We start from the raw sequence: 17,973 nt of genomic DNA, 5'->3' as shown, positions 1-17,973 counted from the left end.
TGTGGCAGATGAACCCGTATAGTTTAGGGTCTGCTCACGTGGTCTGGATGGCAGTGTCCCTTATTTAACGTTCAGGCACAAGGTGAAACTGTGAAGCTCCACACATTAGTCAGGTTGCCATCACTGTGACCAAAACACCTGAGCAGAACAACTTAGAGGAGGAAATGTTTATTTTTGGCCCACAGTTTCAGTCCATGGTTGGCCAACTTCATTGCTCTGGGCCCAAGATGTGGCAGAACATCATGGCAGAAGGGTGAAATGAAGAGAGCTGCTCAACTTGTAATAGCCAGGAAGCAGAGAGAGAGACAGAGAGAGAGAGAGGTGCTAGGGACAAAATATAAACCACAAAGGCATTCCCCTAGTGACCTATGTCCTCCACCCACACCTACCTCCCTACAGTTACCACCCAGTTAGTCCATTCAAATGATGAATCTATCCACTGATTAGGTTACAGCTCTCTTAATTCAATCATTGCAGCTCTAAACATTCCTGCATTAACACATATACTTTGGGGAGAATATCATATCGAGGTTATAACAACATGATGGTAGATTTTCACAAATACCTTAGATAAAGTCTTTTGGTGAGACTTTTGGCAATTCAATCTAAGAATGTGTGATTTGTTATCCTCCTCTCAAAGCATCTGGACCAGTTCAGTCCTGTCCTTCTGTCTCTAGAGATAGAAAATATCAAATTAATTTATTCAAAATAAACAGAAACCAAATATTTGTGATTTATAATCAATGGAGGGCAAAAAGAACATCTTAAAAGGAGTCAGAAACTATCATTGTAGACCTCCACCCTGTTTGAAATGTGTTCCTGGCCCTGGATTCCAATTTACCTGGCTAAGTGTTCCAGATAATGCTTCATATTTGTATGCAGTCATTGCTTCCCACACTCCCGGTAGCTCAGTGCTTTCTGAGCATCCTCAACTTCTACTTCCTCATGTTTGTCTCAATTGTGATTAAATGTGTGTCATTTTACCTTCATTCTACCATAGGGCAAAGTTCATAAAGACATAGGTTCTATTTTCTTACTTACTGCTTTATTCACATTAGCGAACTCCTTGCCTTGGAGATAAAAGCAATTCCAGTATGTGTAGAAAGAATGAATAAAGCTTCAAGGACCTATGGTAGGTGTCAGGGATGTAAAGCTTTTAACATACTGCATCTGTCCTTGGGAAACTTTGTACTCCAGGAGTGGCTCTCTCCATTGATAAATCTGTATTCCCTCTAGCAACAGAAAGGTCAGACTGAATCAGGTCCTTAGATTGTCTCCACCCCATTTCCCCAAATCCCACATCTTTGCCACTATAATCCCAAAGCTGACTCTGCTTGTGTCCAAGGACTTAGTAAAAATGAACCAGCCTATCTTTCTACCAATTTCCATTTCTCTGTTGAATATAATTTTTTTTATTTTTCAGAAACTAATTTAAGTCCCTAAAACATTGGTCAGAATTAACATTTTAATATGGGTCATCTGAAAAGAAGAACGGAACAAATAAAAACAAACATCCCCACAGTTATTCCATAAACCCTGTCTTTTACCTTGGCTCAAAGCCCATTTTCCACCATCCAAAAGATCATCTATTTCATTCCTAAATTCCTCTTCAGAACTTCCAACCTCATCTTTGAAGTGTTTGACTTCTAAAAGTAGTTTTTTTTCTTGTTTTTGTCTTATGTTTTCCCTTGTTAAAACTTCGTTTAAATTGAATTCCTGTGACCTTTCTACTTAGTTTTTCATTTGTTAATATTCGAAATTGATATTTTTAGGCTCCCAATTCAGCAAACCTTGAGCTACTTTTTCTCCTTCTAGGTACCCGCATTCACCCTTTCATTCTCCTGGTGAAATTGCTGAACAAAACCCTTTCTTAAACCAACTTTAGATGTCACCATACAAGTTGATACATTGCTAGGCTCCTCTATTTTGTTTTTTAGGTCTTTCAACCATTTTTAAAAATATATTTGGCAAAGCTCTCAACATTTTTGAGATGATTTTTCTCAGGAAGACCTCATCTAGCCCCAAACCAACTTTCTTACTAATAATAGCAACCACAAGTAAACCATTTTGTCTATAAAGATGGCACTGCTTGGCTCTCACCCCATCTTAGCTGATGGGCCTTTAAATTTCCTTCTTCTATTTTCTTTTTGCTGACAGAAGATTTAAATTAATAAATCCATGATCTTACACTTGGACTAATTTGAAAATTTGTTTTTACTAGTTATTCATTTATTTATTCAGTGAATATATATTCAGCACTTAGGTGCCAAACACAGTGAGGTATCAGGAAAACAGGGTGAACAAAAACAAAATATTCCTGCCTTCATGAAGTCTATGTGAGGGGCAGACCAGCATTAACCCAAGAGCACAGATGAATGGAACATGATGCCTGTGGTCATTGAGGTGTGTCCATGGTGCTTTGAGAGTCTGAAATGCTACCTTTGAGTGTCACTAAAGCCTCAGTCTACAGTGTGCATAGGAGTTTGCAAAGCAGGGGAGAGGACTGTAAGAACAATCCAGTTGCAGGATTAGCACAAGGCCCTGCCACTATTATTTGAATCTTTTTTTCTACACTTTTCACGAGTCCTATAGATCATTAAGTCTTTGCTATCATGTATTGAATATCACCTAGTTTCACTGGTTTTTTTTGGGGGGGAGGGGAGTTAGTTGTCTATCTTTTTAAATTTAAAAATATATTCATCTTTAGAAACATCTATTTTAATTGATGTTTTTTTTCATACATATTTTTGACACAATCTTATTTGAAAGGCCAGCAGCCTTTGCTCATATTGTTCTAGAACCTTCATCTGAAGAAATCTTTGATGTCCTACAAGACTTTGAGTGTGTGATTCTGGAAGCACAGAATATCTTCACATTATATTTTTGTTTAACTTCATTATGAGAAAATAAAACTTGGAAGAAGGAACTCATATAATGTCTAACTTGAAAAAGATGACCATTCAATCAGTACATTAAATTGAGAACCAAACCCAATAATTATTTTTAGGGCAAAGATTTTGCATAAATAAACAATAAATAAATAAATAAAGATTTATCATTATTGACTAGATAGACAAAAACCCAGTAAAAGTACTTGGATTCTTAGTTGCATTGACATCAGTTTGAGAGTCTGGCAATACAAGTTCCATAGTTGCTCCCTTCAGCAGAGCTGTTTTTCCTAAAGGCTGGAGGACCTGAACTTCCTCTTTCCATCATAAATTTTACTGAGTACATTCAACAGAAAAGACAAAAATCAAGAACTGGCAAGACACTTGAACAGCCTTCTTGGGGCCCCAGAGAGGTATTCAACAGTTAGTGTTTTTTTTGTCAGTATCAAACTTTCCATTGTCTCCAATACTACAAGGGAAATTGTAAATAGTAAATTTTTATAAAGATTAGTTTATTAAACTAGGCACAAGGGCACCTGCGTGTAATCCCAGCAGCTCTGGAGGCTGAGGCAGGAGGGTCACTAGTTCAAAGCCAGCCTCAGCAAAAGCAAGGCACTAAACAACTCAGTGAGACCCTGTCTCTAAATAAGAGAGGAAGATAAAAATGATCATACTGGGCTGGGGTTGTAACTTAAGTAGTAGAGCCCTTACCTAGCATGTATGAAGCACTGGGTTCGATTCTCAGCACCAAGTATGATTAAATAAAATAAAATAAAGGTCTAATGATTATACTGTATATCTGTTAGTCTGTCAATCTTTCAGTTTGACATCAATCTCTTATTTCATAGTATTGCTTTCTATTTAACATACCTGGAAACTTAAAAACTTAAACTTTTACCCATATTTAAAAAAGAAAGAAAGAAAGAAAGAACCAAGTGGGGAAGATTTTTAGACAGAATGTTGCTTTGGCTTCCTTGTCACACTTGTGGGTGGCTGGTACTTGCCAGTCCACCATCTATGTTTGTGAAAAGGTATTTGAAAAATAAGCTACACTTCTGGTCAAAACAGAAATGACAACTACAACCTTGCCCTGTAGAATCAGTAAGAATTCAATTCAACAATTTCTTGAGCAGTTTTAGTCCCCAGAGCAAGTAATGTGAAATAAAAGGTGATCCCTGCAATTTTCAGATTACTCTAAACTCCAGAAGTTAAGAAATAAGCAAGAAGCTTTAGTTGTAGTGTTCTTGAGAGCAGGAGCCTTCCTGTCTCCTTCCTCCCCTTTCTCTCCCTTCAAGGGAAGATGGCATCCCAGGCAGCTGGCCTGCAGCTCTGCTCTGCTTGATTTTCCGGCGGGTACTGTCAGGTGCTGGGTGAATGCTGCTGGGGGCACAAGCCTAGATTGGAGATAAACCTCAGTTTCTTTATTCGCCAAAGGAGAATATAAGCCTTAAAAATAAAACTTAATCTTAAGCTTTGTTTTTGCCTGTTGAGACTGATCAGATGAACTGAAACTTCTCCTGAAGCACTGTCAGTGGGACTGGGGGCTGGAGGGGAAGCACACAGCCTATTCCAGGTTATCCACTCCTATTGGGCAGGGGCTTGTACACACCCTATTTCCTGCAAAGATGGATCCCGCTCTAAGGCAGATTTTAAAAACAGAATAAGAAGGCCAGTGGGATGCAGAGAGCTGAGCCATTTCTGACACTGTAGAGGGATTCAGAATATAGGGGTAAGGAAAGGAGTAACATTCAGTTGGTGGTCTTTTATGGTCAGTTTAAAAAAAAACGATTAGATCACAGCTTAGCCTCATATCAGAAAGGGCTTCTGAGTTTAAATGTACTTGAAGTGTGCATAATAAGCACTAAATTATTAATAGCATTATACAACTGAAGCTATTTGACAAAAATCCCAAAGAAGTTAAAGCCAACTTTTAAGACCTTGGCAAGATTTAGAGATGCAAAATTCCAAACTACCATATTATTAATAAGATTATTGTGTATAGATCTGTTTTCTGTCACTTGCTTCTTAATAATGTTCAAACAAAGGAGTCATAAAATATGGCCATGTACTTGGGTACAAGCAGAGACATAAGAAAGTATTGATCTATACATCCTCTTCAGCACTAGTGACAGAACATTGTGTATTAAAGTTTGAAATTATAAATAATTCCTGACTCATCTCAAGCATTCTCTTTGGTAGGATTTTTTTTAATAATCATTATTTATGTGGTAATGTAGTATATAGTAAATAGTCATTCTTATTTATTATAACATCAAGCTTTGTTAAAGAAGATAATAATATAAGAAGAGTATGGTCTTTACTACAAAGTACTTAATTGGGTTTGTGTACAAGTGTGTGGGATGTATGCTTATGCTTGTTTCAGTTTAACAAATATCTAAAGAGGACCTCTTCCAAGATCTTGTATTATTTTCTGGAAATTGAACAAAATGTAAACTTTGTCCTTAGTGAAATTTAAAACAAAACAACAACAACAACAACCCTCTTTAAGTACATCATTGGCACAGGAAACAATAATGAAAACCATTTACAAAAAAGAGCAGTTCTAATTAATATTTTCTTAGGAATTTCATTAGCAAACATTCTTCCAGGAATGTATATGTAGGCAAGGGGAAGTTCCTTGTCTGTTTTGATCTCTTCTCTTCCCTTAGCACATGGCAATGTGCCTGACCTGTAATTCACTCTCATCACACATGAGTGAACAAAAGTGAGTCATGCTTGGTAACAGAAAAAAGCGACCTATACTAGTCTAAACATGTGGCATATAGTTAGGGGATTTACAGTGCTATCTGTAGTGGTACCTTAAGACTACCATAAAGATAACTAGAAACGCTCATGAACAATCCTCCTTTATATCAAGGCCTTGAGAAGTGTGCCCTAAAATACAAGGGAATAAAAGGATTGTTCTTCAAATGTATGAAGGGAATAATCAAAAAGAGTTCATTGTTTTTTTGTTGCTTAGTGCATTTTTCTTCTTTAAGTTCTAATCACTGTCACATGTTAGAAGTGATAAGCTCCAGAGTGGGAAAAAACATTTGGTTAGAAATCATGGCTCATCACCAGCTGTGTTCCTTGGGCAAGGCACCTAATCTTTCTTGGCTCAAATTTTTCACCCATAAAATGAGGGATGTGAACTGGATGATCTCTTTGGTCCCTTTCAGGTTCTAAAATCTTGTAACACATTTGTGATTTGCTCTTTTAATTAATTATATGTCTACAGAGCTATATAATTACATCCTCCTTCAGTGGATTTTTTCTAGAAATGTTTTGTCATGTATTCCACACTATATAATCAGATAATCCAGAGGCATGCCCTCCCAAGGGAGAAAGATATAATTTTTATTGTAATTGGAGGAATGTGGCTCCGGCTTTTTATTTTCATCTTTGTATTGCCAGGGGAGGAAAAGCAGTTTATTTTATAATTACTGTTTTAAACATATCTCAGGACTTTATTTTGATTTGTGGAGCCTTCGGGCGCAACTGAGAAGAACCCATAAATGTAAAATCGTGGTATTTCTATGCCCTTCCTCTTTTGCCCTTCTCCACACTGGCCTCAGCTGCACTCATGTCCTGAGCCTGCCTTGAGGGACCTTCCTCCCAGGACATTACTCAGATACATACTTTCATTTTGCAATTACCATTTCTAAAGCTGAAGGCAATTGCATGTGTTTCTTCACTAAAATTACAAATATCCACTAATTTATTCATCAAGTTTTTTAACTGTCTACCATATGTCAAGGTTTATTTCCTAGGTATTTGTGATACATTGATAAAAATTAGAAAACTGAGGGGCTGGGGTTGTGGCTCAGTGGTAGAGCACTTGCCTGGCATGTGTGAGGCACTGGGTTCAATCCTCAGCACCACATATAAATAAATAAATAAAAATAAAGGTATTGTGTCCATCTACAACTAAATTCACAATAGCTAACTATGGAGCCAACCTAGAATGCCCTTAAGTGGATGAATGAATTAAAAAAATGTGGTATATATACACAGTGGACTATTACTCAGCAATAAAAGAGAATAAAATCATGGCATTTGCAGGTAAATGGATGGCATTAGAGAAGATAATGCTAAGTAAAGCTAGCCAATCCCCAAAAAACAAATGCTGAATGTTTTCTCTGATATAAGGAGGCTGACTCATAGTGGGGTAGGGAGGGGAAACATGAGAGGAATAGATGAATTCAAGATAGGGAAGAGGGGAGGAAGGGAAAGGGAGGAGGCAGGGGATTAGCAAGTTGGTGGAATGTGATGGACATCATTATCCAAAGTACATGTATGAAGACACGAATTGTGTGTCAACCTACTTTATATACAAACTGAGATATGAAAAATTGTGGTATATATGTGTAATAAGAATTGTAATGCATTCTGCTGTCATGATTAAAAAAATAAAATCAATTAAAAAATAAAATAAAATAAATTGGAATTGAAAAATTAAGACCTGCCTTTGTGAAACTTACATTCTTGTGGAAGAAAAGAGGCAGTAGGTTAAGAAAACATAATAAAGAAGTTTTTTTTTTTTTTTTTTTAATAGATTGAATGTGGATGTAAGAGACAGAGAGGGGTCAAGGATGATTCTAAGATAGAATTGCCATTTACTGAGATGGGAAAGCTGCAAATAGAACAAGCAGGGCTTTGCTGTGGGGTGGGGGAGTCATGGAGTGTGACAGGAGTAGGTATGGGACATTCCAAGTTTGATGTGTCTGGCAGATGTGAAGACAGCAGGTAGGTTTTGGATCTGAGAGTCTGAGAGACTGGGTGGAAATATAAATGAAAGCATCTAGACCAGATGCAATTGCCAGAGGAGCAAATGAGTCAGGAAAGAAAAGAGGACCAAAGACTAAGCACTGGGCACTCCAAAATAAAAGTCAGGGAGAAGAGGAGGAGACAACCAAGGAATGGAAGAAAGAACAGACCAGGAAGTAGGAAGAAAACAGAAAGACTGTGATGTCCTAAGAGCCAAAGAAGAATGGCCAGATTATGTCAGATGCTGCTGGTAGATCAAATAGGATGAGAAAATGAGAACCAACATTGGATATAACAACCAAGATGAAAAATATATGTGGATTTCTGCTCTGTAGCCCTCGTATTTCATGAATTCAGGAATCATTCGGTTATTTTTGTTTATTCTGTTAAGAGCCACTCACTGGGTTACTGACATGATTTCTATGATCATTTGGAATGGCCCTTGTTTTCTTGAATGATATTTGACTGTGCCATCTAAAGGTGATTCTGATTACCCACTGCCAGAAAAATGTGGAATAAACAAATGTAGCCATACCTGCCCGATAGCCATAGGAGAGCAGAGCAGCATTACCAGTCAACATGGTCACAAGGTAGTAGAATAAGTTTGATATTCTTTAAGTCATGGGCTAATAAACAGAGTAGAATACATTTTGTATAATTAACTCTAGACAAGAAAGTATTAAAATTATCCTGATGGGTACATATTATTTTAGGAAGAGCCATATAAAAGAAAGAACTATGAAACTATGTTTGCCCCTAACTTTATCAATATTTCTTATCAAAGGATTAAATTATATCTTTGAGAGTTTAGTTTAAATGGAATGTAGAACAATTAAAATGAAATATTTTTGTTATAAATGTTTTTTTTTAAAAGAAATGCATATGGTTTCTGCAAAAGTTTACAGAAGCATTAAAGTAAAAGTTTAAATTTTTAAAATTAGGATACCAGAATCCTTGATTTAATTTGAAATGACATCTTCCCAAAGACATTACTAATTAGATAAGCTAAAATTTTATAATGAGTTGAAAATTAGGGTCAGAGGAAGTATAAAGGGTAATCATTTACATTTCTGAAATAGAAACTGTATAAAGAGGAATAAAATTATGCCAATTGATCTTTAGCCCCCTAATTATTTAAACCTGTCAGTTTATTCAGGAGTGGCTCCTTTAGTTTGCAGTGATAACTCTTGAAATTGTCACAAAGAACTTGGAAACAATAGTGACAATGAAAGAGAATTCAAGTGTAGTTGTCTCTGCAGAGCATGATTGTTCAGAGGTACTAAAAGTTGTGAAAGAAGAATGCAAAGAAATTTTTCAGTAAAAAAAAATTCAAGCAAAAAGTCCATCCATTAGTTGGGGGATTTTTAGTGAACTCTTCCTTTTGTATCAAAAATGTTAAGGATTAGTGTTATGGTGGATAACAGCTTAGAGCTTTGTGATACATTAAAACTACAAAGTCCATGTATATTATATGCCTACACATGTGTTTATTTGTAGTAATATGTATATGTATGTGGACATATATCTGCACATGTATATACACACCCAAAAGTACAATCAATAAAAGTACAATCAATAAAAATTTCATTGTAACACTAAAAAGCCGCATCATCTTGACCAGCTCTTTCTGTAACCAGTCATGTAATCCATTTTAACTAGGTTGTGCCGATATTAAGAAGCAGCAGGAACACTTAAGTTGCTCTGATTCCTTAGTTTGTCTTTATTTCCCATACTAAAAGCATGATGCCTGTGAGACAACTCAGCCAAGGATTCAGGGAACCTCTCCTGCTGGGGAGGCCCAGGTCCTTGCTTTTTCAAGGAAAACCAGAGTTAGAGAAAGGAACAGTGGTTCCCCGCCTCTGTGGTTCTCAAAGTGTGGTCCATAGAACCATACTAGCCCAGACCTTTTTAAGGGATCTCACAGATCAAAATATAATGGTGCAAAATCAATGGTGGACAAGGTGCCTTTGCACGAATCAAGAGAGAGGCACCATATTATACTGTAGGGGCTGTATTCTTCATGGGTACACACTTGTAATTTACTTTTTTTAAGCCAGTTTCTCTTAATGTCCCTCTTAAAGCAGTAAAAATTATTACTTTAGTAACTGTCAACCCTTGGCTCTAAATTACATTAGTACACTAGGTCATGTAATGGGAAAAACCCACAGAGCACTACAGCTTCCTCCCACGGGAGAAGGGTGTCTCAAGGGAAAGAAAGCCCTATGTGATATTTGAGTTGAAGGTTGAATTAGCTACTTTATCACACTGCTTTTACTTGAATAAAACAACTGGTTATTTTTGAGTATGTGGCATGTTTTATTCACAAAATGAATGAAGTGAACCTGCAACTTAAAGGAGAGCAGCAAATATTTGTTGACAGTAATGAAATTCGTATTCTAAAATAATAATTAGAATTTTGGAGAACTTGTATCCATCACATGAGCTTGACAGTTTCTCAATACTTAAAAAATTCTTCTGATGATAGCAATGGTTGATATTAATTACCATGATTTTTTAATATTGTACTGATTTTTTAATATTATACAATGAAATGTGTCAACATTTGGAAGATTGCGTAACTCAGTGATCCATTAGTTTCTAATTACTAATGCATGCTATTCCAGAATCATGCTTGGGTAAAAAGATTTATTTGAAGTATAAGACAGACTAAGGGGTTTTAAGATGGAGTCTAAAAAGTTAATTGGTATGGTTTCCAGATTCCATGTTGCAAGTCTAGGTTTAGTATAACTAAGTCAAGGTTTAGTATAGTCTCAAAAGTGAATATCCATAATAACTTGAAAAGCTATTGAGATACTCCTCACATTTCTAACCACATATATTTATGAGACTATGTTTTACTTGTTCATTTCAACTCAAACAACATATCACAATAGATTAAATGCAGAAACAGATCTTGGAATCCAGTTGTCTTCTGTAGTAAGGTGATATTAAAGAGATTTGCAAAAAGGTAAAATAATGCCATTATTCTAATTTCTGTGTTTTGAAAAATATAGTCCTTTTTAATGATAATACATATTAATCTGGATTGATTTTATTTTTATAATGAATTAATATATTTTTAAAATTTCTTGGTTTTAATTTCTAACATGGTAAAAATATTTGTGCTAGTCACAGTCAGTCACAGAATACCTTGTGACCAGAATATATTGTGACAAGAATACATTGTGACCAGAATACCTAACAAGGACATCTTAAGAGGATGAAAGATTTTAGCTCATGGTTTCAGAAGCATCAGTCCATAATAATCTAACCGTAAGGCAGAAACAACATAGTGGAAGGGTGTAGCAGAGGAAAGCTCCTTTGCTTACAGCAGTAGGGAAGCAGAGAGAGAGAGAGAGAGAGAGAGAGAAGAAGGGACTAAGGCGCAGTCCCAAAGGCCATATCCCCAGTGACCTCTCCATTCATGCCCTACCTGCCTATAGTTTTCACCACCTCCCAGTAAATTCATTCAAATTATTAATCCATCAAATTATTAATCCACTGATGTGCTAAGAGTCTTTATGACCCAATCATTTCTCCTCTGAACATTGCTGCATTGCCTAACCATGAGCTTTAGAGGGACACTCCAGATCCAGACAATCACAATATTTATAATAGCTGATACTAACACTTTAGGGCTCTCGTGTTTTAGAGCATGAAGGAGTCCTAAGACCAAAAAGTTTGAGAACCACTGTTCTATATTGATACATTTTCCTCCTGAGACTGTCCCAAGCTTCAAGGAATAAGCTTAATTTCCTCCAAGATATAAAGGCACTTATCATCAAAGAGACAACAACAAAATCTGTCAAGGAATAGTAGACTTTGGCACAGGTACTTTGATAATTGTCACTTTCTCTGCTACTAAATAGGATCATCCCAAATATGAGTTAAATAAGCATTGCTCCATGAATGGCCATGTAAATGCATTCATCATTTATTCAACAGTTTTTGGGGGCATCTTGTTTTTGGACATTATAGCATTCAAAGTGAAATAAAACAGTAGCTCTTGAAGCAGAACTTGGAAGTTAAGATTAATTAGTCCCTATCTGATTATCACTGAAACGACTGACTGGAACATATTTGGGTCAGTGAGATTGTTGTGATTTATTGATAAAAGAGACCATAAGGTGTCAGGAAAGTCAAAGTGTGAGCTAGTCTGAAATTTTTAGCAGGTGTGGTTTGCCTGCAGTGTCTATTTTAAGAACGAACACACAAACACACACACAAACACACACACAGTATCAGTTCTATTCTCAAAAAGTTTGCAGCCCATGAAGAAATCTTTCAAGTGCTGCAGAGATATCGAGTAGATAGGTCATAGGCGAAAGCATCACGAGGCAGCTGAAATTTTCAACATTGTAAAAGTACAGATGCAAAAGGAAAGCAAATTATTGTTTAAGAAAAGTCATAAGGCAGAGGACAGAATGAATAGCAATATTTTCTAAAGCTATAAACACCAATAAATTCAAAGGAAAAGCTTGGCTTTTATCCAGGGTGTTTATTGTATAGTCCTTAATTCAGTGTTAGGGAGGGAAAATCCATGAACCAAACAAGATTTAGGAGACAGAGTAGCAAATGTAACCTTTCCTCTGCCTTATTAGTTAGGACTAAGCAGGAAGGATGGGTGTCGAGAGCTAGATTATTAGATCTAAAGAAGGTTGAAGAGAGAGTTTTTCATTTTGGCCTTCATTGGCCTCCCTTATTCCTTGCCATAAAATAAGGAAAGAATACTTCTTCCCAGAGTAGCAAGATGATTAACCCCAAGTCTTGGATCACAGTAAAGGCAATGATGATGAGAGTGACAAAGGAGAATGCAGATCAAGAAAAAGATATGCCTCTTTCCCTTTGTGCAGAACCTCATGTGTACCCCATTCACTTAGCTTCTGTCATTTAGACACAGTAGGAATTTTATGTTAGTCAGCTTCCTGTCAGTGTAACAAATACCTGAGACAAATCAACTTTAAAACAGGAAAGGTTTATTCTCAAAGATTTATTCACACTTTTGGAGGTTTCAGTGCATGGTTGGTTGACCTGTTGCTTTGGAGCCTATGGCAAGGCAGTACACGATGGTGGGAAGCATGGTGGAGCAAGCTGTTCTTCCCATGGAAGGCAGAAAGCAAAGAGAAGAGGGGAAAGGGCTGGCATCCCAACATCTTCTTTAAGGGCATGCCCCCTGTGGCATAAAACCTTCCACTAGACCCCAATCTTAATGGTTCCACCAACTCCCAAGAGCACCACAGGCTAGTGACTAAGCCTTGAATATATGAAATTTGGGGGGGGGGGACACATATCCAAACTATAATAAGTTTCCAGGGCAAACTGATTTCTCAGAGGAAAAAAAAATCAGCATAAGTGAGAGGGTATCAATGGCATATGAAAAGCATTAAGAAATAGAGAACAGAAATCAAGACAAAAGAAAAGCACAACCAGGCATGGTGGCATCTGCCAGCAATCCCAGTGATTTGGGAGGCTGAGGAAAGAGGATCACAAGTTCAAAGCCAGCCTCAGCAATTGAGCAAGGCCCTCAGCAATTTAGTGGGACTCTGTCTCAAAATAAAAAATAAAAAGGGCTGGGGATGTGGCTCAGTGGTAAAGTACCCCTGGGTTCAGTCCCTAGCACTTAAAAAAAAATCACAGAGAAAATGGGGGCAGGAAGAGAAATTGTGGTACTTTCCAATCCACCAATACCACCAATATGATCTCTCTTAAAAGACAATAACCACATGGCAAAATGGTTTTCCTTCCTTGTGGAGGAAATAAAATGTGTTACAAGTAGGGCTAGGTAAAGAAATAACACAAATGAATGCCGAAATGATACTTTAAAAATAGTTTAAAGCAGTAACCCAGGAAGGCAAGATAAAGAGCTAAAGCATTTTATAGGGTGGGCTCTGTTCTTGCTGGCATCTCTGTGTTCTGTTTGAGTCAAGCAGAGGTCCAAGAAATAACTGGGATTTGGCCATGGTCCCTCTGCCCACTGAAGCACGAGTGAGCCTGACTACTAGACAGTGGTTCAGGACAGGTCCTTGCCTTGTCCATGGGAGTCTCTTCATTTCCTCAATTGGTGGTTTTACTTAGTGGCTCATTGAGACCCTGGTTCCCGGACAGCTCCTGGGCTCCTGCAGACCTGGGCTTCTGATGGGCAGAAGCAGCATTTCAAAAGATGGTAAAAGGGTCACTAGTATTATGTCGTGCTTGAAGATAAGTTAATTCACCAGCAGTCTCTCCTTTCTCAGAAACATGATTCCAGTGACAGAATTCCGGCAGTTCTCTGAGCAGCAGCCTGCCTTCCGGGTGCTGAAGCCATGGTGGGACGTGTTTACCGATTACCTGTCCGTGGCCATGCTGATGATCGGTGTATTTGGATGTACTTTACAGGTAGGTACGAGAACCATGGCGAAATGGAGCCAGGGTAAAAAAAAATGTCAAGTCATTGAAGCTCCTTAAAAAAGAGCTGGCTGTGTCATTTTTAACCATGTAAACATTAGTTGCTCTTCTCTGTTTGTATATGGCATTTGTAATCATGGCAGGGAGCCTGAGACACATATTTACTAAACTTTTTCTAATAAGGTAAATATGGTACTTGTGAGATTTCGATGATCCCAACTGCAGTTGACTATTGTCAAGTCAATGTCACCAACATCAAAGAGGGAGCCTACCTTTCAAAGTTGACTTTACTGCAGAATATATTATATATTTCCAGAGTGCCATTTACATTGCCAAAACAGAACTTTAGGGGTTTTTTTGCTTATAAAAGCTTGTAAGATTTTCTGAAAGAACTACTCTTTTGGTGAGATATCATTATTTTGTCCAATGTTCAGTTCTGAATTAAACTGTGGCACAATCAAAATGTATTCTACACAGATGCTACTATTCATATATTGAATCTAGATATATTTTGCACCATACTTTGAGCAGATGGATACCTGTAAGTAGTTCGTTTCTAGGGGAGAACTAAATACATTAGCAATCAGGAGACGTTGTATTGCACTATGATACAGATGTTTCCATGGCAGGAAGGGAGTACAGAGGGCTTAGCTTAGGAAAAGAGAAAAGGTAATAGTTGCATTAAAACTTGGAAAACCAGGCTGGGCGTGGTGGCACAGACCTATAATCCCAGTGGCTCGGGAGTCTGAGGCAGGAGGATCATGAGTTCAAAGCCAAACCTCAGCAATAAGCGAAGCACTAAGCAACTCAGTGAGCCCTGTCTCTAAATAAAATACAAAATAGGGCTGGGGATGTGGCTCAGTGGTCGAGTGCCCCTGAGTTCAATCCCGGGTTCCAAAAAAAAGACTTGGTAAACCAGCTAGAACTAGTCAGGCAGTGGGTGCTAGGTGTGGGAGAAGGTGCCAGAAAGAGGAGAGAAATCTCTAAGTCATGGATGTGAGAAAGAACACAACATCTTTGGGAAATTCGGTAGGTCTGGCACAGATTGGGTGTCATTTGTATGGGAGTCGGCACCATGCCTTTGAATGGGATCACCCAGGAGAAGGTGGTGAGCGAGACTATGTCAGGAACAACACTGAAGAGTGCATGGCAGAGGAAGGGAGGCTTCTGAGGGAGACTGAGAAACAGTGGTAAGGACAGATGGAAATCAGGCAGGAGGAGTGGCAGAAGCCAAAGAAAAGTGTGATCTGCGACAACAGGCAGTTCTCAGCCCACTCAGACTAAGGAAAGAAAAGCAACACCTGGGCTCTTAGAAATCTTGGTTTTGGTGGTTGGAAAGATAGGTGGAAGTTAAAGGCCATGGGCAGCTGGGCTGGAAGATCAGCTCAAGAGGAGGTAGGCAGTGAGAGAAATAGCTACAAGTAGTGCAGCGTGGAAATAAAGGTCTTGTTAAAGTTGATTTTATTAATAGTTGTCATACAGTGCTCCAGTGTGTCAGGCACTCTTCTGGACACTTTACACACATTTTAACTCATTTCTTCCTCATGGCAATTCTAGAATATAAATACTGTTATTATCCCTATTTATAAATGGGATACCCACAGCACAGAGGTTAGAGAAACCTCCTAAGGTGAGTGGCAAAGCCCTTATTCACACCACACAATTTGGATCCAAAGTCCTTTTTCTTAACCCTGACAACACACTGCCTTTTATTCGGTCACCAAAAACATTTTGCCCCCTTCCCACCTGCCCAAGAAAGGATGAGAAGCTAGAGTCTAAAAGAGAGAAAGAGCAGAAATTAATTTTAACAAAATATTAATAATGTCATAATTTTAACAAAATGTTGTTAAAAAACCTACTGTGTGCCTGACATACTTCTACCAAGAATTATCAATGAAGGATTAAAAAATAAAAGGTAAAAATCTCCCTTATGGAATTTAAATTCTGCAGGAAAATTAACACGTAAATTAAGCAAGATTGATTAGTAAATTATATATGTCGTCCCCTGGAGATCCCCCAGTGAGTGCCAGAAAGTGGGGATACTACCAAAACCTATGTTTTTCTTTATTCATTTGTATTGTAAATCTGAGCAACGTCTGCATATTATTTCTTTTTCTTTTCTTATTAAATCAAGAATTTTCACCTTTTCACTTAAAGAAAGCACTTTACAACTCCTCATTGGCAGGACTACTTTGCCAGCATCACTACTCCTGTGCTTTATGGTCATTATTAAAACCAGGGGGCTGGGGCTGGGGCTCAGTGGTAGAATGCTTGCCTTCCACATGTGAGGCACTGAGTTCGATCCTCAGCACCACATAAAAATAAATAAAGATACTGTGTTTATCTACAACTATATAATAATAATAATAATAATAATAATAATAATAAATATTTTTTTAAAGAGAATCATTAAAAAACAAACAGAGTACCTTGAACACAAGCACTAAGACACAGCAGTCAATCTGATAACCAAGGCAGTTACTAAGTGACTAACATCATACTGCTCAGAAGTACATGTACTTTATAACTTATGAAGTGCTCGGTTCTGAAATTTTCCATTTAATTTTTTCAGACCACAAGAACCCAAAACTACAAAGAAATCACAAAGAGGACTACTATAATATGTTAGAAGGTGAACAGGGCAATGGGAAAAATAAGTAAAGCATTCATGGTAGAATGTCCCAGAAGGAGAGTTAGGAGTTGTGAATTTTGGCTGAGAAAGAAAAGGAGGTGCAGGAGCAGGCCATGTAGATGTCCTGGAGGGAGCCTTCCAAGCAGAGAGAACAGCAAGAACAAGGGGCATATAACAAAGGGTTAATAGGACCCTTCATTTCATCTTCTGCAGAATTTTACTTTTTTTAACTTTCTCAGCTTTCTCACTGTTTCTCAGAAACCTGGTAAAAGTGGAAAGTTAACTGTGTTATTGGGCCATATTGCTCCTGGCATAAATGACCACTGATTGGTCAGCTATATCTGGGCTGGGAAAGAGATAAAAGCCTGGTAGGAAGCCATTTCATTGGATTTCTGTGATTGTAGTAACACTTGTAACTGTATGGCTCGGTACATGAAAGATTTATGGGTCAAGCTGCAAGAGATGTTTGCTTCTTTAGGGCTCAAAGCTTTTAAGTCAGGGTAGGTCTTGGATCTGCCTAGGATGGGTCTTTTCCTTATACCTGAGATATGGGGGGAGGAGATACTGGGAGGGACACTAACTCTAGGCAGCAGTGTGGACCACAGCATAGACAACTGTGAAGATTTTCCCAAAGAAGGAAGCTCAGTCCTGCCTTGCTGGCAAGCTGTGCCTCCAATCCTGTATCTTCTTTTTTTGTGTGTGTGTGTCATTATGGTTTTATTAAAGTGGCATTGGAAACATGTGTAATTAATAAAGACAAAAGAGACATGTATCCATTCTAATAACTCAGATTTGGGGGGTTGAGGAGTTAAAATTAGTTTTGTTAGAAGAGAATATTAAAATGTGAAGAATTCAACAAAAGATTTACTTAGTTTCGTATACATAAGTTGGTTATGCTTTTAAAATTTAGACTGAAAAGAAAGAAAAACACTATGAAACCATGCTCTCAGGAAACATATGGAGAGGCAGAAACACAAGGGAGATTTTCAGGAAAAGTTCATATTTACCAAATACCTGAATATTTGCTTTATTTTTTTATCACCTGTACAACTAGATTTTTTTCCTAGGGAAAAGCCTGAATATTATAGCTCTTTATGTTTCAACTGGCTATACGCACTCAGTAACCATGAAAAATGAGTGAATGAGTGAATTAATGAATGAATACATAAAGAACACAGACTGAGGAAAAATCAATGGAAAATATCAATACTTGAAGGACAAACATTGAACTTCAGTGAATTGAAATAAATACATTAAGAATAGTTCAAGATATCAGAGAGGATCCAGGAGAAAATAATTAAG

The 17,973-nt window shown here is 37.6% G+C and overlaps 1 protein-coding gene across 5 annotated transcripts in view; it reads left to right on the top strand.

The window, feature by feature from the left end:
• The window catches only part of Lrrc8c (leucine rich repeat containing 8 VRAC subunit C), a 97,323-nt gene that overhangs the window by 46,584 nt on the left and 32,766 nt on the right, over positions 1 to 17,973 (top strand). For 3 of the 5 annotated variants that reach the window (XM_048814490.1, XM_015500905.2, XM_048814489.1), the window contains one exon: positions 13,889 to 14,030. The exons of the other annotated variants lie outside the window; for them this stretch is intronic. In XM_048814490.1, coding sequence (XP_048670447.1) covers positions 13,893 to 14,030 — 138 coding nt within the window. In that variant the 5' untranslated portion in view covers positions 13,889 to 13,892. The remainder of the gene's footprint in view (positions 1 to 13,888; positions 14,031 to 17,973) is intronic. 5 annotated transcript variants of the gene reach the window in all.

Source organism: Marmota marmota, unplaced genomic scaffold (genome assembly GCF_001458135.2).
Source record: "Marmota marmota marmota unplaced genomic scaffold, marMar, whole genome shotgun sequence".
Lineage (NCBI taxonomy): Eukaryota > Metazoa > Chordata > Mammalia > Rodentia > Sciuridae > Marmota > Marmota marmota.
The sequence above is the reverse complement of the archived record's forward strand: the minus strand, read 5'-3'. Positions and strand labels throughout refer to the sequence as shown.